The 24,099-nt window shown below is 37.9% G+C and overlaps 1 protein-coding gene across 11 annotated transcripts in view; it reads right to left on the bottom strand.

Annotated features, from left to right (window-relative positions):
- Positions 1-4,460: 4,460 nt before the first annotated feature.
- KDM6A (lysine demethylase 6A) overlaps positions 4,461-24,099 on the bottom strand; it is a 159,009-nt gene continuing 139,370 nt past the window's right edge. For 2 of the 11 annotated variants that reach the window (XM_075173798.1, XM_075173815.1), the window contains 9 exons: positions 22,027-22,091; positions 21,849-21,923; positions 19,840-19,988; positions 18,710-18,824; positions 16,437-16,624; positions 15,038-15,179; positions 9,474-9,600; positions 8,363-8,533; positions 4,461-6,051 (listed from right to left, as the gene is read on the bottom strand). In XM_075173798.1, coding sequence (XP_075029899.1) covers positions 6,022-6,051; positions 8,363-8,533; positions 9,474-9,600; positions 15,038-15,179; positions 16,437-16,624; positions 18,710-18,824; positions 19,840-19,988; positions 21,849-21,923; positions 22,027-22,091 — 1,062 coding nt within the window. In that variant the 3' untranslated portion in view covers positions 4,461-6,021. The other 9 variants (XM_075173825.1, XM_075173836.1, XR_012677259.1 and 6 more) reach the window with 8 other exon arrangements.

Below are 24,099 nucleotides of genomic sequence, written 5' to 3' on the forward strand. Positions count from 1 at the left end.
CACAGCCCAAGCGAGGCTATTCCTGGTGGCTCATTTATCCTCCACTAGCCAAAATGCATTCCTATCTGAGGTCCACTTTGGTTCTTGAAGAGGTCATTTTTGCACACACCTGACACCTGCCTGCAGACAGGAGGTGACCAAACCCTGTTTGCACCCGTTGTCCACTCCTCAGCCTTCTCCAGGCTCTGGAACAGTCCTTCAAGTTACTGCTGCGAAAGCCAGCCAGGCTGTGGGACAGCCCACTGGCAACGATGTACTGGAAAAAAAAACCCTCAAAACCCGAAGCTTTCCATATCTTAAAATTGAACAGATTAAAACTCCAGCAGCAGCCAGGACATGAACTGTACATTGCACTTTGCATATGGCATTGAAAGCTAAAGATGCCTGACCACTGCCCCAAGAAAAGTCCAGTTTCCTCAAAGGACTACTCACTTTCCCACTGGTTTGGTGCTGAAAAGTCCAGAGGAGGAAAGGGCTGAAAATACTCTTCATTCCTGTTCATCTTTCTCTGTGCCCAGAAGGCTAATATAAATGACGGCCCAGCCACATGTCACTGGACACATCTCACACTACGTCTTCTCTTAGTCTTCTTTTGTGTGTCCTTTCTGACCCTTTCAGTGATTTTAAGGTTTTGCACGTTCTTTACAGCCAACTCTTTCATACCATATTTCAACATTCCCATGGACTCTGGCAATGGCTGGGTTGTACGCCTCAGCTTTGGGTGGGATTCTTTCAAGCATCTCCCATCTCCATGAATTAAAGGAGTTAGTGCTTTAGCCCATTCGTTTAACCATTAGCCCATCAATTAACCATTGCCTGGGCTTTGCTACTTTTGGATCGCTCTCTCCCATGCCTGTTCTGGCTTGGTCTGCCTTTTAACCAGCTTCAGTCCCAAACCACGCGTCACTCCCTATATCCTGGGCAACAGCGCACATTTAAACCAGGCCTGAAAATACCTCCTATCAGAAAAAAATTGTGGGATGTGTCATTTGAGAGCGGTGCATCCATCCTGCTAGAAACCTGAGCATGCTGCTTTCAGCAAGAGAGGAACCGTCGCCGTTCAGGAGCTCAGGGGCAGGACAGGAGGGAGGCAGTGGGCTCTAATGATAAATCCATTTCCATCCCACCTCTATACATGTCCCAACTGCTGCGTACACCCAACGCCCTGCCGTTCCCCAGGCAGGGGCAGCAGCAATCGTGTTTTAATGCTTTAGCAAGGTCTGTAGCAACAGGGGGCTGGCAGTGACCTGTAAAACATTACTGCCCAAGTGGTGAAGCTGGAAGCTGAGCCCACTCTGCTGTTGTCACGGTGAGGCGCCTTCTCCCTTCTTCCATCCCTCCAGTAGGTTTTTATGGCTTCCCAAAGTAAATAAGGATACATGCACCTCACCCCTACCTAAACTTTTGAATGTCTTAACAATCCCTCCCTCCCCTCTCATCACCAGCGCTGCTGCTGCTGCAAGCGGTGGGAGAGCCCAGCCTGCTGGGACGGGGCCGAGCACCACTCCTTTGGAGCAAGGCTGTTAAAATCCACTCAAACTCTTCCAGCCCGTGGGCTCCACCCCACACCCAGAGTGACAGCTCCTGTGGGGCTCAGGGGTCGTCCCCACCTTCCTAGCCTAGACATGCGGCTACGCTGCATCCCACCCCACCCCACGTAACCTCCCGCAGCGTGCTCTCCCTCTCCACCTGCTATTTTCTTTAGCTTTGCATGTAGCTCCTGCACCAACAAGGATATCTGTTGTCTACTCCCCCCACCCCCAACCTTTTTCCCAATTACCGAATATGTCCTGCTCTCCCCCCTTTTTGGAGGAATGCCATTATTTTCCTGGAAGGAGGCTGCCTGGTGGGCCCTATGCCTGCATTGCTGCCTTGCTAGCAGCCTCCTCCCTGGCATCCTGTGCCTTCTTGCATGGAGCCCTGCAGGTAGCAGCCCTGCACTGAGCTTGCTTGAACTTGAGCTTCAGCTTGAACTTGTCTGGGCATCACCTGCACCCCTCCTTCCTCTGCTGTCAGGGTCATCGCAACGGAAGCAGTCAACACTGGTTGGCTTTGACCTGCCCCAGAGGTCACCCTCGTCAGCCTTTTCCCCACGCTGTATCACTGATCTCCCAACCGGAGCGCTTCCTCTGCCTGGTTCCCACACCGGCTAAAGCAGCCATGGAAGATGAAGCTTGCCCACCACCCTCATCTGTTGGCCCCATCTCAGCCACTGACTCATTGGGCCATGACTCTCTGCTACAGATCCAGACAAAACGGCTCTGACCTAGGGAAGCTCAGGTTTAAAAGCCCTCCTCCTAGCCCTCTGCGCCAAGTAAAATTTTCGCTTAAGCCCCTTCCCAGGATCAGGGCAGCAACCATGGACGAGCACCCTCGTCCCCATCATCTCAGTCGAAGCCTTGCATCTTCCATCTCCTAATCAATAGATGTATTTGTGGCCAGGATATCACCAGCTGTGGAGTCCCCAATCCTTGCCCACCTTTGTTCCAAGAATCTGCTATACTATGCTGAACGGAGCCAAGCTGTGCTCGTTTAAGCAAAGCAACATCATTTTAACACTACTTTGAAAGTCCTTCTTCCAACGAGAAAGGTGCAGATTCAGGATACTTTGTCTTTAGGATCAGCAAGTTATCTGCCATATAAATTCAGGGAGTTTTGGGAATTTTCTGTCACTAGATGCTTCTCACTTTCTAGTGACCTTTTTCTAAATACTTCTTACTTACATCGCTACCAACATGACTACTTCTAAAATGTAACTACTGGTAGGACTTTCACTTCTCCAAAAAAGCAAAGAGATACTGCCCCCAACTTACGTATCTGCAGGAAAGCTTAAAAATCAAATGCTCTGTTGAATATATTTACAGAAGAACTTAAATTAAGCTCAGAAAACATGCGACTATTGCTTCTCCCCATTTATGGGATCCCTTTGTTATCGCGCTCCTCCAGGACAGTTCTCAGATCCACAGTTCAGTAGCAAATGTTGCTATTTATTTCTAATTTCCTCTTAATTCAACTTTTTACTATTTTTTTTTAAACACCCATTTGTATCTCTGGTTTTATCCATCCCCTAATAATGCCTTTTTTCTATTAGTCTGTACCTTTCAAAAATTCTTGCAATGAATGCCACGTCTTTGGCCATTTTCATCCTTTTACACTTCAATCTTTAATTTGCCTGCTACAATAATTTGTAGCCACCAGCAAATCAGAACCGCGTGCAATATGGCTCAGCTCCAGTGGAGCTCAAGGGCCCCAAGACTGAAGTTCCTTGGAAAGCGAGTTAGTCCCCTCCGTTCAGCTTAGGACTCCCACCTTCCCCCGCCCCGCCCAATCGCTAACGCTTGGAAATATCCAGAGATTACAGATGTTTCACTTGCATCGTGCGCTTCATAATTTAAGAAGCAGAAGTGCTTCGTAATAACTACAATTGATAAAATATTAACTTGTGCTTTTTTAATAAAATGAAACAAAAGCATTCTAAATCATAGCAGCTTATAGGTCCAAACTGTCCATCGGTCAGGAGCATAGTGTAATTAAGAAGTATGAAAACTGCAAAATATTAAAGCCCTCCAGCAATTCAAATCCATGACAAAACCTTCAAGCAGAGTGAGCAACACTGCCTGATGCTCTACTGCTTTGGTCTACTTGTTCATTGGTGAACTAGGAATTTTCTTCCTTGGTAATGGCATGGCCTCTTTTCCAAAGGGGAGGAAAGGTACAAAGCCCTTTTGATTAGCACACAGCAGCTCCTTCCCTAGTTAGTGATAGTCTTTTACAGCACTGAGAAACAAGGACTTTTTGTTTACCATTAGTTGAGGTAAGTTATCTTGCTTTTATTTGGGTTTAAGACTACCGTAAAGGAGTAGCTTTTCAGTTGCAGCATGGTTTGTCAAGATTACAATATTTATGACTGCATAAAATACATAAGTAAAAAAATTATGATTTGTAGAGTTTGTTACCAAGAGCTGAAACTTACATCTTTACAGAACTGCAAATACTGGCTTCCTAACTGCTAGTTGATAATTTTGCTGGCAAGAGCATTTGTTATACTTTTCTTTAATCTCGATACCCTTTTGTCCAACTGTTGTAAGAACTAGCAAGAAAGTAATTTATAACTACGGTTAGACTGTTGTAACAGCATTAGACAAGCTGTACTGATTCTTCATTAAAACACCTTTCGTTTGAAGCTACAAATGTAAGAGGCGATTCTTTTTGTTCAGAAGAAACTATTAGCATGCTCTGTGCCTTTAACACTTCACACTGATTACAAAAAATTTAACAATGCAATCACTAACATACCCCACTAATGAGAAATTATGAGAAATTGTTTGAGGCAGAACCTTCTGCATCAGTCAACTCTGATCGATAAGAAAGCTATCAATTTTGAAATTTAGATTTAATGCATTTTCAAGAAGCTAATGAGAAAGGAGCAACTTAAAATAAATACCATCATTAAAACTGCAAACTGTTACAATGATATATTATAAACTTGTCCTAAATAAACCTAGTGCTTCAAAAATTTACCAGTGAATTCGTATTACAAAATATGTGAAAATACAATAGAATACCACAAAACAACGTCCTTTTTTGGGGTCAACAATGACGCCAAGATGATTCAGTCTTAACTTTTTAAGTTGTTAATAGAACATATTGTAATATATAAGTTGCAATTTGGTTGAATTCTAGAGAAGATCCCCACCCGAACTCAAATTCACCTTTTTCATTCCTCCTCTAAAACTAGTGCCAAACTTCCTGTCACAGCTGGTATTTTCTTGAAGAGCTTTAAAGTTTAGCTGTTACTTATTTTCTACTACTACATTTTGGCAGCAACTATTTATTGGTCTGTTATTGCAAAAAGTGCAATTTAACAATAAACCAGTCTGAAGGTCATTTTATGTCTTGAGGATACATACCATATATTTCTTTAAAAATAATCATACTTTTGTAAGCAATACTTTACAGTAGACACCTCAAATCTACCATAGATGTAAAACTTAAAACGAGAAAAATTTAGTCTCTAAATCTTTATACACATATTTATATTTGAGTTTCTATATATATTATATATATACACAAGCACAAGAGTATATATAAAATATATATAATCAGATTCAAAAAAGAACAAAAACTGGGCACTGTACATAAAATCTTTTTAAAACTCAAACAATAGAAAAACTTTAAACATTAAACAATTTTAATAAAAGTTTCTGTACAATGCTAAGCAGTTTTATTTACATATAGAAAATGTAATAGGAGTAGTGTTTGAAATTACAGAACTCCTTAAAATTTCAATGGCAGGTAATCTGGAAAAAATAACAGCATTCCATTCACAAATATTTTCAAGCAATAAATATGTATTTATAAATAGTGTAAATTTACATCAAGATTAGAAACAAAAATCACAAATCTGAAGTTTATTCCTTAGTCTATGTGCAACCCATTTATCTTTGTGACTTGGCTGTTAATTGTTTTAAATTTTATTTAGGAACCAAAAATGTAACCGTCATGGTTTCAAAACAAGACAGAAAAACATAAAAGCAGTAAAAAATTTATATCACCTAACTCTTCACATTAAAAAAAAAAAAAAAAAAGTTGCCCAAAGAAAGACTTAAAATTTCTAACTACCTTACAAAGAAATGACCAGCTAAGCTAGTACTTTTTCCAAGGGAAATTCTGAAGGGGAAAAAATGGATGAAACCAACTCATCAGCCCAGAAACAGAGAAATACAAAAGAGGTGGTCTTCAAGTCAGTAGTCTGTATAATGTTGCCAGTTTTGTCAGATATATACAAAACATGGAATTATTTTTTTGAAGTACAGCTGGATGAGCTTTATTTGTTTTGAGTTCTGGAGTAGGAGGCAGTGCTCTCTCCTGTCCAGTTGGTTGACACTCCGCACTTGGAAGGTTGCATAGACACAGCTTTCAGCCAGCAGCCTTACGGGATAGCTACAAAACTCAGTGGTGCAGAACTGGGTCACTTCCTGAATATCAGAAAAGTTTTCATTTAATGTCCATGAAAAAATGTCAAGATGAGGAGGATGGCAATGGAGGAGCCTGAAAAAGAAAACACTGAATTACCTTTTCTACAAGGGTGTAAAACTAGGTTTAACCAAGAACCTGCACAAATTGTAACCATGAGAGTTTAAAGTCACACGCACAACTGTTTTTACACTTCAGGACTCTTTCAGGTGGACACTGGCATTTTTTTTCCAACTTACTCAAAAACAACGCCTATTTTACGACTATTCTGCATTAGGATTTTGCCTGTACTGCAGACTGGAGTATGCTGTGGGGATGTCTGTGTTAATACAATGTGAGCTGCCAAAAATAAGTCCCATTGTGGCAGCAAAGAGCTCCACGTGGACTCAGTATAAATATATCTTTATATGCTCTAAAACAGGGATTCTCAACCTGTTTACCAACGGGAGGGAACTGTCCATTTGTGGCTCTCCAAATGCCTTGCGGGCTTCATTTTTTTTCCCTCTACCTAAACAATAACATATAAACCTGAAGTTAGGGTATCTGTGGAAAGGGTCTCAGATTCTCTGACATCGGGACAAAGTTGTTTGGTTTTGTTTTTTTTTTTAATCCTGGAAGACACCACCAGAGTGCCTCAAGAGTGAAGTAAGCTAGGTGTCTTGTTCCTGCCTGCTTTCAGGAGACGAGGTCTAGAAGATACCTAACTATTTTCCAATATTGCACTTTGTGCATTACCATCAAAATACTGAATCTTTGATGGCATTTCCTTCTCATCACTCCTGTCACGATGTAGAATCCTTTCAAGAAGCAGCTCAGTCTTTTAAAGACACTTTAAATCATACCATAGTACCCACCTATGAAACGCTAACACTAGCTGATCCTCATGTTTGCTCCCAATACTTTACTCCAAACACAGAGCCTCTCTGTTAGGCCTATTGCACCTTTGCCATCTGAGATTATCTTCATCCTGTGACTTGCAACAAACCTCAACTCTTCTCCTAGATCTGAGAGATGTCACTTCTAGGCTATGACTCTTCTCAGTCGAGCTTGTATCCCCTTTAAAAGAATGTGCACACCAATTTCACAAGAGAACAACTATTAACATCCTTTAGGGCTGCAGGTACAGGCTTTCGTGGGGGAGGGAACTATTCACAGGTTGAGAAGCCTTGTTCTAGGGACAGTATCATCCCTGTTACCTATATAATGTTATAAACACAGACAACAAAATACCTCCTCCTCCCCCCTCTTTTCCATACAGAAACGTTCTTGCCCATTTCCACTCAACTAGATGACATATCTGAGAACAGGTGTTTATATGCTTTCCTATAACAGATCATCACTTTGAAATTGCAGTATTTCACAAACTATTACGACAATGGGCTCCTAGAAGTATGAACTGAAGTTCAACCACCTCAGACTCTGTAGGACCAATGAAGAGAATTAAATTCAGAGGACGTGGTCCCGCACTCTCGACAGCCTCCACTGCTGAACCTTGAGGCCTTAGCTCAAAAGGTCACAACTTATCGTGCTAGCATTACATGAAATAATTGTCTAAACATACATTTTCTGCAGCACCTGGAAATGAATCAAAAGCCACAGCTGTTTCTGGGCTGTTGTATTTAATTCAACATGAAATTCTCATAACGCTTTGTCCAATGTTTGTCTCCTTTGACAGAAAGGCAAGGCTCATAAATAAATCCAGCATCGCTTTCATTGTGATTACAAACAAGCCATCTTTGCCTGAAACAATGAAACCTGGGTGAAATGTTAGGACAGTTGTGCTGACACAGTTCAAAGCAGGAGGCTGCCATATATAGCACAAAGCTATAATGGCAAAGAGGCTTTTTGCTTTAAATTGAAATGCAAAGGAGGCCCCAAGCCAAAAGACAGAACTGTTTGAGAGCATCCACTTGCTAAGCAGAAGGACAGTGCTGATTTGGGAGGGGATGGGTGGGGAAGGGGAAGGAGGGAGTCTGAATGCATAGGATGCTCTGCTGCTATACTGACTTCATACCACAACCAATGTATTAGAGATGCTCTTGAACCTGGTGCTAGTTTCTCCAAGCTTCACTGTCCTGATTCTTCCCATCTCCATCTGATCCAGTTATGGTCTTCAGGTGATCTCTATTGGATTTTTAAAGCCACAACTTTATGAATTGTAACATCATACTTTTCCTGAAAACTCAGCGGTTATGTTCTGCAGTAAGTTACTGTACTATTTCACATAATTCTGACTCTTCAGCGTTTTGTTCTGTAAATATCACACACAACCCATACCTCCATTTGAATCAGAAAGTCCACGGTACTCATACAATGGAGTACCCAGACAGTCTACAACTGCTTTACAAATAATGTATTTATGCACCCATTTATTAATTTGACTTACTAATGTAAATTGATCATAGACTTGCATCAAGTCCTCCATTTTGTACTGTTCTAGCACCACAAAATTTTCCAGGTTCGTGCTTATCTTTCGTGCACAGTCTTGGCAATGTACAACATAGGTCTTTCGAGAATTGCTCTCACTAGTGACAAAAAGCAGATCAAAGACTTCCACCTATTAAGATAGGAAACAGAAAGTCAACTGTTACAATTTCATTTTTTAAAAGTTAAACCACGAAAACTCTATTTTCTTTAAGATTTACACCCTTACCCTGTGCATGCAAAGAGAAAAGTTAGATTTGTTCAGGGAAAATCTATCCTCCTAAGGCTCAGGCAGAGAAATGAAATATTGTAAAACCATTAATATTACACTTAGGATGTCTGAATGAACAGCGCTATGGGAAAGCTTTTGGTCAATATTGACAAAGCAGGATTCATACTCTGAATAGGGGTTATTCAGTAAGGTGGGGATTTATAACAATTGACCTCATTCTCCCTTTTTCAAATTTGCCTGCAAAAGAAGTTTGTGATTTATTTCCTTACTACTCAGTCACATGCTCATCCTGCCCAAGAGGCTCAGTCAGAGGATAACTAGAAACTGATTTTTAGGGGGTAGGAAAATTTTATTTTCTTTTAAGCTTCGTGAAAACTGTTAGCCAATACTTTAAAGGAACTATTAACACAAAGTAGAATCAAAAATTTCAGCAAAAAGGTACGTCCTGTGAAGAAAATGTCTTAAATTCTCTCTCTTTTGGGGTTGTTGTTGACTTCTGAAATGAAGACAGATACACCTTTAAAATGAAGCTCAGCAGATCAAATTATATGCAGGAAGTGATAACAACTTTTTATAATAACTGAGAATTGAAAATTGACCTGGTAAATAACAATGCTGTGGAAGTACTGTGGAACAGACTGCAGCAAAATACAGTCTGTGTCTAGAAAAACAGCCTGTTAATAAGCTCTTTGAAGACAGTACTGCAACACACATATGTGCTTATAGCATACAGTAGATGCTGCAACTTAAAAGCAAAATTAAAATAGCAAAACAACAAGAGACAGGACAAAATTAAAATATATTATAGTAGTACACAAGCCCAACACATATTTTTACTGACCTCACAGATGCTACAGTAATGAGCTGGCTCGTCCTTTGCTCGCCCATGCCAGACAATCTCTTTTCCTGCAGCAATCAGAGCTTCCCTCAGTGTCTGACACTGTTTGAGAGTTCTTAACAGGCAGTACCTGCAACCAAAATCAGGTGTATATTCAGTTCAATATTCAACTTTATAGCAAGATTCAAGTAGGCTTAAATTTCTTCCAAGACCCTGTACCTGGAGTTTCCTCTTCCTCTGGGATTTCAGAAACAGCTGGCTAACAAGAATCACTGGACCCATGACTTACGCAGAAGTTAGACCACGTGCTTATGGACCTCTGTGTAGATTTGTTCCATTTCAGTACTGCCCCTTGCCCTGCAAACAGGCTGTATCTTTCATTTTTGACTGGAACGCACGAATGCTCTTTTAAGCACAACAAAACAACGCATTTTCAAAAGCCATCCATGTATTTTGTTTTGAACTATGAATTGATCAGCAAAATGTTAGTTTCAACTGCCAAGTTCAAAATAACTGTTTACATTTTGTGTAAATGACTATAGCCTATCCAAAGAACTGTTTTAACTAACATCCTAAAACCCCTGTTACTTCCTCAACACTACTAAACTTTCAGTTATCTGAAGTCTGGAAACCCAAATTCTGACAGGAATCACTCTGCACAGAGTGGAAATAAAATCTATCAACAAGTATCTTCTTTTGTGTAAAAGGAGAAAGAATATAGACAGGTTGGTTCCTTAGAAAAGGAAGTCCCTTCATAAGAAAAAAAAATTAACATTGGGGGAAAAAAAAAATTAAAACTTATTTTATGAATGAAGGAAAGAACTAGTCAAATGTCAAATTAAAATCAACAATTCCCTGCCATACTTCTGTAAAAGATAAAAAGAAAAAATTTATCTTCACAACTTTATACAGTTCTCTTCTGTACTAGAAAATCTAACTTGTTTTCTAGCATTGTATGAGCTACATATGTTCCCTAAAAAAAAGTTGGCAAAATAGGTTGCCAGATTTCTAAATTACAATGTTATTTACAATAATTTTTAGCTCTCAGCTATCCTATTTGTTTGAGCTGCAGCCTTTGCAGCCTTTAATTTTCTCCTCCACAGGGTGGTTACGTTACATGCTCATTAGATGCAGAAGGAAGATTGAAAAAATGTAAGGGGAAGAATAAACATTGGACAGAAAACAAAGTGCTCAAGAGTTCTATCAAAATGTTTTCAACTTGATTCTTCTCCCATTTTAAAGCCTTAAACATGTAATATATACGTTCTGTATTTTAAAAAAAAAAAAGTTTCTTTCATGTGTTTCCAAGTAGTTAACAGAATCTTAGGCTTACTTTGAGATACTCTCCTCTTGATGTTTTACACTTAGACTATTCATCTTCACTAAAAACAAGTCTATGGCTTCATTAACACCCTCACTGTAAGAATAGTGCAAAACTGAAAGTGTGTTTCTATGTTAAACATCATATTTTCATACACTGAATTTCAAGAAAATTAAACAGCTCATTTAGCTGTAACTCCTTCAACACTTTCGAAGTTTGATGTTAATGGGACTTATGATGCTAAGACCAAACATATGCGATAGATCATGTATTAATTCACTTGAGCGTTGGGCTAACGTAGACGTGCTTCTGAACAAGTTCAGTAACTTTGGTATATCATTGTTCTATGCAATACAGCCTGATTTCAAATAAAACTTAAAAGCTATCATTCTTCTCCTCTTCTGCTATCAACTGGAAAAATCTTTGGGTATGCCAAAGAGCAACTGGAAGCACATCTGCACACTTGCACAGATTGCACATCTGCACATTTTGCACACTTGTTCTCAACTCTTGACTTCCAAAGAGTTTTCAAAGTGTTATTTTCAAAGAGTTTTCTAGCATTGCAGTTGTGAAGAAAGAATGGCCCAAAATGTAACCCGCATATAATGCCACTAAAATGTTTGCCAAATTTGCAACCAAAGCCAAAAACAATAGCTAGAAGGTGAATTCCCCCCCTGGATAAAATTCAGATCCTAGTTATGGCACTTGAAAATGTAAACGTTAACTATTTCAGGCTGTCAAAGAATGGGAGAAAGCATACAAACTACCATTTTTAAAATGCACCGCAATTTCCTGAAGTATGGGAAGCCTAAAGAAAGCCTAAAAGGTGTCTAGCAGAGTCACAATGTATAAGTTAAATGGCATCAGCTTTTAGTATTGTAGGCCTGCTTTTATTCTTGTACAGTAAGAATTCAGTTAAAAGAAAATCTGGACCATATCTCTCTCTCAAATTCTTTACAGGTATGGCATAAAGAGTATGAGTAAATCATGTCTAGTCAAATTCAAATATTTAAGAGAAGATGATTTTAAAATGGACATCATCCTGATTTATTCTATAAGGACATTGAGAAACCTGTTTGAATATTTAGATATCCAGTAAAACTTTTCGAAGTGTGGAGACTATCCCAATCGCAATGCAAAACTGACCTCTCTATATCTTTCAGTAATATGTCTACTCTACTGATACTGAAATGTATTTTATCTGGCTTCATGATTTTGTGCAAAATCATTTCTCCCACGTCATGTTCTTTTATGATTCTAAAACTATTTTTGTAGAAGAACTTAGTATTTCAGTTACTTTGGAATTAATTTTTAAAGCCTTTATTACTATATTCTCACTACCTCTAAAATTCTTCTCTTCCTCAGATGCATTTGTAAAAGTCCTTCTAGCTTCCATCTAAGAGGTTTGTGGTTAATTTCTCTTTTCTTGAAGGTTGTGCTCCCTCAGTCAAGTTTTAAATCATTCTCTCTGCCTGTGTTCCTGTTCATGATTCTACTGTTAATATCAAATCTTTAAAAAACATTTCATGGGAAAGTTTCAGTTTTTGCTCTTTGCCTTTTATCCAGCAAGACAGCACCAAGTTGCATGTTAACTAAAAATATAATGTAATATTTCCCCTACTGCTACCCTATTTCTTTTCATCATGAATCTGGTTCCCAATATTTGTATGTATGCTTAAATTTTAGTTTATTGCTTATGTAGGGGTTACTCTCACATAACTCAGTAAGACATATTTGTATTTATCTTTCAAATTGGAATTACAAACTACTTTTTATTGTTTTTCCAAGAGCTATTCTTTTGTATTATTCTGATACCTAAGAAGCCCCAGAGACAGAAGTCAAACTACCTAAACACTTCAGGTATCTTCGATGTGCAATTTTAGATACAGACCTGAGTTTTGGCAAAAAGATGACAGCTGTATCAGTGATACTTTTTTTTTCCTGATGACAAATGAAAAGTCAGCTATTCAAGATTAAATTCAACCAGCTGTATCAGAAATCACTAGTTCTCAAGTGTTTTTATACACATGCATACACACACACATATATAAACACACAGATGTCTATATTTTGTACATAATAAAATCCAGGAGCAGTGGACAATAGCTACTTGCCAGCTGATGCTATTTTCCTGCAGACAAGCAGTCCATAGGAAAGTTATGCAACTGCTTTCCTATCTTGAAGATAGGAGATTCATGAATGTTTCTGCATTTTCTAACCTTACAAAGCCAAGGTCAGATACTAGACTGTTTATTCTGGTGACGCCCATTTCTAGTAACAGCTATACTGTAACTATAGAAGTGACCACAATGAAGAGTTATCTCAGGTTACTGCTACCAGATGTTACAAACCAGAGGTCATCATTGGATCTTCTTCCCCTCTGCACAAATAGCATGGAACTTGGGATTTGGCTGGCAACTAACTTGGATGGAGGGCTTAATCCAAGTAAACTGGAAGTAGTTTCAGTAGTCGGGAAAAAGCAAACGCATGCAAGATCAAAGTTTGTATCTGCTCCTCAGCGTGTTTGTTTATTTGTAATGTACACCTAAAATTTAGGTCTCTCACTAGAAAAAGCTCAGCTGCTGTCAGCCAGCAAGACAACAGGAAACCATTTTGTCCTCTGTGTCTCTTCACAACATTTTCAGAGATTCTCTTGGAGAAGGATGCTATATGCTCAGTAATGTTTTTCTCCTTTTAAGCCTAAACCATGGCAAAAAACCCCAAACTTGTGCAAATGCAAAATACAGGTGCCAAAATATAAAAAACATTCTGACAAAAACATTCCAGAACTGTTTCAAGCTTTACAATAGATGCCTGCTGGGCTTGGGAAGATAGATAAAGATAATTGTGAAATAAGTTTGTGGGTTTTTTGTTTTGTTTTGTTTCCTTTAAATGGACTTTTTGGCTTCCTCCCTCCCACAGCTTGCTTCTTTCCCCCATTTCTCATTTCTAACTATTCAGTTCCTCCTCTCCCTTTTATGACACTGGCATCCTGGCTATGAGCACTAATAGCTTAATTGAAGGGGCAGGACTGTCAAGCCTTCAGCAAAGGTTTTCTTTACCCTAGATATTAGTTACTAGATTTTAAGAAAGTATTCACACATAAATGCTATTCCAAAATCTAGCTTTACAGTGACTACAAGCTTCCCTCCGTGTCTTCAACTTCCAAAATTCTTGGTCCTTACAAAGTTACCATTTCACCAATTCCACCATTCTGAAACAGATGTTCAAGCCTAAATTAAATTCCTACTGTAAAAAGGTGTCCCACTCAGATGTCATCAATAAATCCTACTGGGGAGATTTGCCCTTTTTTTGTAAGTTAACCCACCCATTTTTTAAAAGCCCATTTCAAGGCAAATTAAAAAAGGATTCAATGCTTGTGGATCCAGTGTCTTGAAAAGACTAAGAAGTACTCAAGGTAGAAGCTCCTTTGCTAGGCTTAAGGAAAACAGAGAGTGCTGCTACCAGAGTATTGTCATGATGAGTCATTTGCTTTGGAATTCATTCCCCCACTTTCTTTAGGACATATGTATATCAGCATATGATATATGCTGAAATGTCCATTTGTTCCTCAACCTAGATATAACGGTGCTGCAATATGATTTATATTTTCTTGAAGATGAACTCTTTAAAGAAAATTACTAAAGATGCTCCAAGCCTGGAATATTCCTGCATTTTAGAATATGCGTATAAGAAATGTCACTAAACTCAATTATCATTTTACACATCAGTTACTTCATCGTTCAAAAGAAAGAGCAAAGGGAAGGAGGCTTTCAAATTCCTACTTGCCTTTATTTAAAACATTTATACTGGATCTCCAAATGACAGCGTGTGAGCACTAACTACAAGTTCTAGAAATGTAGGATTAAGTTTAACTTTGCTGTAAAAATGACTAAACATTCTAATATTTGGGTTGACGACCTAATTTTGTTATTTCTTATGGTACGTACAGCTGAACAGCTTTTGTCATCTCAGTCAATTGTTTCTGTAAACTGCTGTATTAAGTCTATGGCGTATTTAACAAAAAAGTTAATTGTATCATTCTAAAGCTACGCCACAATAGCATCAAATACAACGTAACAAAATTAATTGTATCTATAAATGGATTCTTTGGAAAACAGAATATAAAATAATTTTGGCTTCTCAGGTATGGAAAAGTCTTACAAAGGATTACTTACAAATCAACTATTGTTTTATGCTTGAAGAGGAAATGGGTACAGTAAATGTTCAAATAAGTAAAACTTACTTTATCATTTCAAAAAGCTTTGGATCTGAGACCTTGATATTTCGAGCCATATTCCATGAAAGATGAACCATGGGTACTATGGACTTTACACTCTGCAGTTTATTCCACTCGTACCGTTCCACTGCCAATTTATATTGACAGGCTATACAAAAACAAAATTACAGAAGCAATTAGTCAAGTTAAGAAATAACTATCAACTGGAGCCAAAATAATTTGTTTATAATCAAAATTTATACCTTTTAGAGCTAGATTAAACATCATTCACAATGACCCATTCATTCCAACTACACTTGATTTCTATAAAATTTCTTTCAAAAAGTGCATTTATGATGCTAAAAGAATGCACAATACCACAGCAGCAACAACTATCTGTGAAAAGAAGTTACTGACAAGTATTCGATTTCTATGGTGAAGAGAGAGCAGTATTTCAAAAAGGGTTCCTTAACAAGTATTTCAGATTAAAAAAAACCCAACAAAATCTAAATTTGAAATGTCTGCACCTCACTCTATTCACTCTTTACTATAATTTTACAATGCTGTGGTATATAATTTGTCTTGAAAAGGAAGACTGCACCTTGAGACATTCGTTGCAATGAGTCAGACTTTTTCATCAAGCAGCCTACTCACCCTGCCCTTTTCTTAAAAATGTTTTACAAAATTTACTGTGACTGAACATGTGAGCTCTGTATCAGTCAATCATACAATCCTGGAGATATACTATTTATTGCATCATAATGAAATAAAGACACACCTTAAACTATTTAAGAAAACGGGAGTTTTTTGGAAGTACATTCTGTTCAAATGCTTGACAGAATCTCATTTTAGCTGTGAAATGTCCTTCCTTCCTCACTTCTAAAAACCTTCCAAGACCATGGTTCAGAACTGAAAGCTTCTAGAATAGTAGGTCTGAAAAACCTAGTATTCCTTCATGAACAAAATTTTACAACTGTTCAGATTTCCTGATGCTTTCACTGAAGAACAATTAAGTATCAGTTGTCCTGAAAAAGTTAGATTAGACAAGTCCTCAACTCATATGCAAGCTATAGCGCAGCAGTCTGCTGGGTAGAAAAAAATTTGGGAGAAAAAGTTAAGAAATGGCCTACAAGACAGAGTGTATGAATTCATCTAAACATTTTATTCTGCTAGTGTTTGCTACACAATTGTAATTTTTACAAGTCCATTAAATGGACGAGTGCAAAGACGGCATTCTTGCTGCTTTCACTTCCTCTTACCAATGGGATTATTTAAAGCTTCAACACATCATGTTTTAAAATACAGTACGTTCATTATTTTAATCTGGTAAAGCATGGTAAATTAGTAAGAAATGGCAGTTTCTGTGGCATATGTAGTGTAATATTACCTAATTACGTAGTTCAGCACAGGCACTATTCAATCATACCTGTAAGAGGGCCAACATTCCACGCAATGTTGTTGCACCAACCAATAGCCTGAACCCAATGAACTGTGCCAGCATTTATCCACACCAAATCCCCTGGTCTTTGAATGAACCTATAAACTGGGACATTGGCTTCATACAAATCTTCCAAGTTTGGCCACCAAGATCCCATTAGGAAATTCATATTATTCCTGAAACAATAGGAAAAATAAAGTCTTCAGCATTTATTAGCAGACATATTGGTGGTTGATACTTCAATTAAATTACCTGTAAAAACTGATCACCACAATAAATGCTTCCTGCATCTAATCAGTGACCCAGGAGGACTAGTCAAAAGGAAAGTTTCATCTATAAAATTTCTGATCCTAATTCCACATTTCACATCTTACAATACATGAAAACACTTAACCATCTGGCTGCCCATGTGAAGTCAGTTTATGGCTTCCAGTTATGTTCTATTTTCCTTTAAATTTCCCAGTATTTTATTAATGCTGAGGCAGAGAAATCCTTGCTCAGATCTAGTGTGACACTGGTGCCGAATGCTGCTTTTTTAACCAGTGACTGATTTTATATACATTCCTTACCAGCTCCTAAGAATGCTTTCTGTTTTGAACAATGCCAACCATGTACTCGTACTCTCAGCGTATGCCCGTGAAGCTTGTCCACACAACAAGCAACCTGTTGGCACCAACTCAACTGTGATCCACAAGTCTATGCTATATTGAGCCAAAAAATGTCGACCCTCCTGAGAAGCATGAAAAAGCACCTCCATATGGATTTCCTAAGTACGAACTCTTCCACTATGGTTATGCAAAATAGATACTTCTCTCCCATCCTTATCCTAATTTTATACTGTTTTTATACTGCACCCTGAGAGATCATTTGCAATTCAGAGTTTTCAAAGACAATTCAGTGCCTCTATCAGGCACTCTAGACGGTTTATGCAGTTACCAAGATCTTAGTTTCTCTCTCACCCTCAGGAGGACAGTGTCATGGGGGTAAAAAGCTATGTCGTCATCAGAGACACTGCAATTGCATCAGTGCAATTACAATTTTGAGATGGTTTATCTTTGTAAAGGTGGATGAAATAAGAACAGTTGTCAGTAGATAGGCAGAAAATACAGAGTACAGAGACACTGAGATGAATTTGCAGAGCTCTGGAAAAGTTCTGAAGAAAAGTCAAGAGCTTAGTCCAGTTTTAACTGGGCAAGATAAAAAAAAAATTCTCCCGTAAGGTCAGCTTCAGAGGCTACCGCTTGAATACCAGCATGATTAGGGGACACAATTGCTCCTCCTCTTTTTTTTTTTTTTCTTGGGGGGCGGAGATGGGGTGCGTGCATATGTTTTGTTTTTAAAGCATCCACTCAACACAAGGCATAACATAAAACCCCCAATCTTAGAGCTGGCTGAGTATTTCCCCAATGGTCAGTGCACCTCAACTTTTCCAGCAAGCTACAAACATGTAAGTGTATGCAAAGCATGCCATAACACCTCCTGGGGTCTGAGTAAACTAAGCTCTCCCTCTAGATGCAGCAAGAAACCATGCCAAAATACCAATATCTCTGTACGTGCTTGTGTACAACATGTATATTAATCATAATAAAGATTAACAGCATACATCACCAGGAAAATACTTTACTCCATCATTCCTAAAAAAAACCAAAACGAAATCTCAACTCCTTCACCCCCAAATTTGTTCCATCACTCCACTGCAATAGCCCTAGAAGCCATTACAAAAGCATCACCATTTGGTAATAGTAGAGGTCAGCTTTAATATGCATGATAGAGTCCCTAAACAGCAAGGACTATGATAGATTTTCTGATGTAGAAATGTTACTACTACAAAAACTGGACTGATGCCACATAATACACATTGGTAGCCGACAGCCCATGCTTATACTGATCCCCCTTAATCTGATCCCCCTTCATGTAGTATAAATTTGAATCTTGAACCTAGATGAGCATTTGCTACTACCAATCTCTCACTTCTTGTATTTCCTTCATTCCTGTGTTCGAAAAAACAAATAACGGATCTAATGTTAATTTTTGAGAGCAAAGCTATCACAGGCAATCTAAGTTTCTGTACATTGTTCAAATGTCATATTTTGCATAAATTCTAGATCTTACATTTTGACTTATGTTAAAAGACTTTTGACTACATGGAAAACACGTAAAATAATGTCCTCTTACAACACTCTCAGTGATTTCCCCCCTTAGGTCTGAGAAAGGCACAGAGAACTTGACAAAAATAGAGAAAAACAGGATGCCCAGCTTACTTTTCACAGAAGTCATTCATGACACCCCAATAGCTTTCAGGGACAACAAACCATTCACAGTCACCTGGACCAATATTTATATTTACTGAACAGAAGTTGTTATTTTCTTGATGACCTGAAATTTAGAGAAACATAAACACACGTTATGTAAGGCTGATCTATCAAAATAACGCTATGAAAATGCAAAGTTACAATTACTAAAAAACCCTATATCACCTTTTAAGTATTTGTACTTATTTTTATATGACACTTACATACACTACTTAGGTGCTTCACAGTGTTAAGAAATGCAATTAAGCTACCAATGGCAAGAGAATTCTGCTTTTGTTAGTCTGTGGAAAATGGAAAGCTGAAGCTACCAATCTTGCGACTCTGACCAATACTTCAGCAGTTCCCTTTTTGTAGAAATAAATGCTTCAAGAAGCTAAAGCTTAGATTTTGTGTTTTATGATAGCTCTTGACAGTCCCAGTCAGGAGCAAAACTTCATGACTTCAGGCACTGAATAGACAAGTAGTAAGAAAATCTGTCCCAAAGAGCTTTCAAAATCAATGCAGAAATGTCACTATTTTATCTTCTTTTGACAGCTGGAAAACTGAGCCATAATCCCTAATGGAATTATCTAAAGTTGTACTTCAGAAAAAACAGACCCTGAAATTTAGTCCAGATCCCTCAAGTCTCAGTCCAGTGCCCTAACACAGCACTATTCATTATGGAGGGTTGAGTCCTACCCTCAGACAATAAAGAATCTAAAAAGTAAAAGTATACCAATTTCTATGATTGCACAAGACCTACTTTGGAAGCCTATAAAAATTTTCAAGGCATGTAAAATACAAATACTGTCCAAGTATATAAACCCATCCTCTTTTTCCCCTTAAAGAATCCAGTACTGCATGCAAGAGGTTAGTATGGTAATTACCTAGCACTGCAGAAATCCAGAAATCTCCACTATAAGATAATTTAGTACTTCATACATGCAGAGTTCAGTTAAACAAGAAATTAAAAAAATACTGAATAAGTACAATTTTATCATGTTTAGGCACACTGTAAGATATGGAAAATCTGCAGTGCAGTTAAATCAATACCACAGCAGTAGAACCCGAATTTTTTCATGCAAAGAGGTTATACTCACCTGGTGTTCTGCTCCCTGGAACCTTCATGTACAACTGCACTGTGTTCATGCCCAGGATGGTATGACCAACATGGCTTAGAAGATTTCCTGCTGATACCACACGTACAAAAGCAGGAAGTTTTGTCAGTTCATGGAGTTGCAACTTCCACCTGCAGCAAAATAGCAAATGACAAACTGTGAATCCCTAAAACTCTTAGCAGAGTTTGAGAAATACACACATTTTCAAAAAATTTTTAGCATAGGAGATAAAAGAGCAGACAACCTACTTCTATATAACTTAGCATCTCTTAAGAGGGAAGTTGAGACAATGCAATACCCTTAATTGACAGTTACAGAAATTTAAACAACTATTTCATTTAAGGTTGAGCTAAAAGTCAGGGTGACCAGACTCACTCTTGCAGTTAGGCAGTCAGCTGCTGTACTGCCAGAAAATTCTGCTTGCAATTTACACCTCGGTGTACATCTTTTCCAAGTGAAAACAGAGCTGTGCTCTCCTCACACTCTAAGCCAGTCAGAAACTGTTAACCATGCTTTCAAGAGCCAAATGATATGATGCTACAACATATGTCAAAAAGACTGTCTAAACATCCCCTAGCCTGTGCACACAATTGCTGTGACCAAGAATGAAGTTAACCACATGTATGTGCTACGGAAGTGAATACTTGCATTAAGAAAAACACAGATCTTCAAACACAAAAATTCCAGAACTTTAGGGTGGAGCTCTGTAATGTCACCCAGGTATCTGTGTTACTCATTCAATTTTAAAATATTTCCAAATGTGATCACAAATCTGACAGGCTAGTTGAGGGGAAAGATAGTTTTGTAGCAAAAGCTGAGACCAGAAGATCAGGCATCTACCTGGGATCCTGTAAGAACTATTTAAAGTATTAATACCCAATTCCCTATGAGCCCAACGTTAGTTATGCTTAATATGCTTATGGTTAATTTAAAATCTCTCTCCCAGTGGTTTGCTCTGAGTGCTAGTTTATTAGCAGCAATTTTGTATCTACAGATGGAATTTTCTTTAGAAAAAAATAGCATCAATATTTAAAGTTTTGTAACAATCTCTAATCACATACATATGCACACACATTGATCTTTCAGTCACTATACCACAGAAGACCTCAGCATCTTAAGCAGGCCTTATTCCCCAGTTTCAAACACCATAACCTTTTCTTTTGCTCTAATGATTGAAGTAGATCAGAATTTTTGTACTGCAGCTGGCAGGACTGACAGTCTAGACATGCTGGATCTTTTATGGAAATATATACTAACTAGAGATTGAACAAATAAAAAAATTATTACTGGACCAAAAAAAATGCTTTCAGAGTATTTCTAATACTTTCTGGTGTTTGTCTGAGCTACCTTCATCTACTCAGAGAGATATGTAGTCTAAAGAATACACAGTTTATTCCTTTTTTTTTTTTTAGGTTCTGGCAGAGGTATCATGGCTTATCCACAGGCAAGCATTGGTTCTGGTCTTTACTACTATTTTGAACCTTGTTCCTGGATAGAGAAGCAAGAGCTATGAAAAAGTGGAAACAGAAGGGATGACAGTAGGAACAAAAGGAAACAAAACCCAAGTAACAAAAATCCTGACAAACAAAAAAGAAAAAACCTTTAATCTTACAATTTCTGTGCAAAGACTGAAAACTTGGTATTGTCAGAAGTAATTAAAGTTGTAAGCAAACAATGTAAAGCCTCAGAATGAAACAAAAGGGATGTATTAAAAGGAGGACTAGAAAGAACAGTTTCTGATGGATGTTTAAGTTCATGTCTGGAAAAATAAAGATCCTGGAAAGAAAAGCTTGAAAATAGATTTTAGGGTGAGAAGGACTCTTAACAACAGTTGAAAGACCAAAGCTAACAATTTAATTGTGGAAATGGGATGTGCAACTGGAATTGGGTTTATCAACAGACTGATGTCTGAAAAGAAAGCATTAGTCTTCCAGAAGGAGTATCATACTGTAGAATACCACTGCGAGCAGAAGAAACTGTAATCAACTTACTTTTTGTCATCTGACAGGTCAATGTTGGTCCCAAACTTGATTGTTTTAAAAGGTCCTCTTCTCCTCCTCCCAGAGCTGCAAATATAAAAAATAGATTAATGCAAAAATGGGAATGATGTAAAACCCCCACATAAAACCAACCAACAATACAGAATTATCACAGTTACACCACACTTACTTATCAGAAGATGTGGATTCATTATCTGAGTGGTCCTTGTGGTGACTCTTCTTCTCATTTTCCTCCTATAAAATGCAATTGTGGACATGTTTTTATATATATAAAAATAAACATAAAAGTAAGAATATATATAAAATATATAGGTATAAAGTAATAACATGTTCACAGACATAAGTACATTTGTTTCAAGATGCTGGTACAATCTTTCAAATATCTGTATCTAAGATTTTATGTGAATATTACTGTTAAGAAAATAAAAAAAAATAGTTATTAGTCAAAAGCCAGGACAACAGAAAATGTCTACACTATAAACATTTCTGCTAGCCTACATTACAGTTGCAAATGAGTATGTTGGTTTGCTTCATTATGCAGGTGAACTGGAATCCAGTCTTAAGGAATACTGTTAACTTTTTTAGACTAGAACATTTACCTTCCTTCAAAGTCAAGCAGGTCTCCTGATATGAAACTAGGATGGCTAATATTTATAAAATTAATTTTATAAAATCCATTATATAAAATCTTTTGAATTTTTCATAGCCAGATGCTATTTTAGCACTGCAGTAGCTAGGACCATGACTAGTGGAAAAAATCTAACCAATATTAAATGATGTAATTTGATCTTTTTAGCAGAGTGGGCTCAAAACCCTATTCTAAAGACTTCTTTTTTGGCAAGAAAAAAGACGTAGGACAAAAAGGAGGAAAGAAGTGCCTGGAGGCTATCCAAAGATCTCTGGCTTTGAATGGGATTGTTGTTAAATCTCAAAGTGCCCTAGGTACCTGAGAAAGTCTTATTCATCCTTTGAATGAAGGACAAAGAGAAACAAAAAGGAACCTAGTGATGATGGATTTATCAAATACTGCAAGACATGTTAGAAAAGCAATGTAATAGTTGTTAGAGGAATTAAAAAAAAAAAAGATCACTTAGGGCAAGCCAAGAGGATTGTGTCTGTAGAAAGAAGAAACAAGGCTTTCATTTGAACACTGTGAAAAGTCACCTAAGGACAGGTCAAAGCAGCGTTAGGTAAAAGACACATATACAAAACAATGTCTTTCTGATTTCCAAGGGAAAAATGAAAATCATCATCCTGAAAATTATTTTATATATTACATTTTTACCACCAATTTGTAACAGAGAAAAAAAAAATCAGAAAATCCTGCAGTTCACTTCTTGGTGCAAAACCAAACCTGAGGCTTTTCTGCTGACAAGCTGGTATTTGATCAATTATGTACGTTATTGAACACGTACTTCACTGGAACATTATATATATAATGTTCTCTAACCCTTCTGGAATGATGTACAAGAATACAATGCTGGTGCAACTGCTCAAGGGGCACCAGAAAACTTCAGTTGATAATTCTATTTATTACCACTGCAGAGGAAGAAAAATCCCATTTATGTCCCAAGCTCTTGATGACTTCAGTGCTCCCCACTTCCCAATGGTATTCCCGTTTCTTTTCCTCATCCCCTATCAGTCTCACTCAAAACCTCGTGTCTATCTTCCCTTCTCTTTTCTTCAACTACCAATTCATTTCTTTGTTTCTAATCCTTTCCTCTAATGCACAAACTTTAAGTTTAGAATTTCTCTTTCCTTTCTTACTGAAACTGTTGCTGTTTCTGTGTAACGGCAGTGAAAACTGCAATAGCCAATTCCCCACGTTGGTGTTTTCCCTATTTTCTAATTAACAACTGGTCAAGAATATCTTTTTGTCTTAGTTCCACCTTAGCCTAATGTTTTTATAACAGCAGATAACGTAAGCCTCCTAGAGTGCCCATAGCTAATTCCAAGGATGTGCTCACTACCTTCAGCAAAAACATTAAAAAGTAATACCAATAAAATAACATTTCAAACATTTCGCTCTGTCACATACAGAATCATAGAATAGTTTGGGTTGGAAGGGACCTTTAAAGGTCACCTAGTCCAACCCCCCTGCCATGGGCAGGGACATCTTCAACTAGATCAGGTTGCCCAGAGCCCCGTCCAACCTGACCTTGAATGTTCCCAGGGATGGGGCATCTACCACCCCTCTGGGCAACCTGTTCCAGTGTTTCACCACCCTCACTGTAAAAAATTT

The sequence above is a fragment of the Calonectris borealis genome, chromosome 1, assembly GCF_964195595.1.
Source record: "Calonectris borealis chromosome 1, bCalBor7.hap1.2, whole genome shotgun sequence".
NCBI lineage: Eukaryota > Metazoa > Chordata > Aves > Procellariiformes > Procellariidae > Calonectris > Calonectris borealis.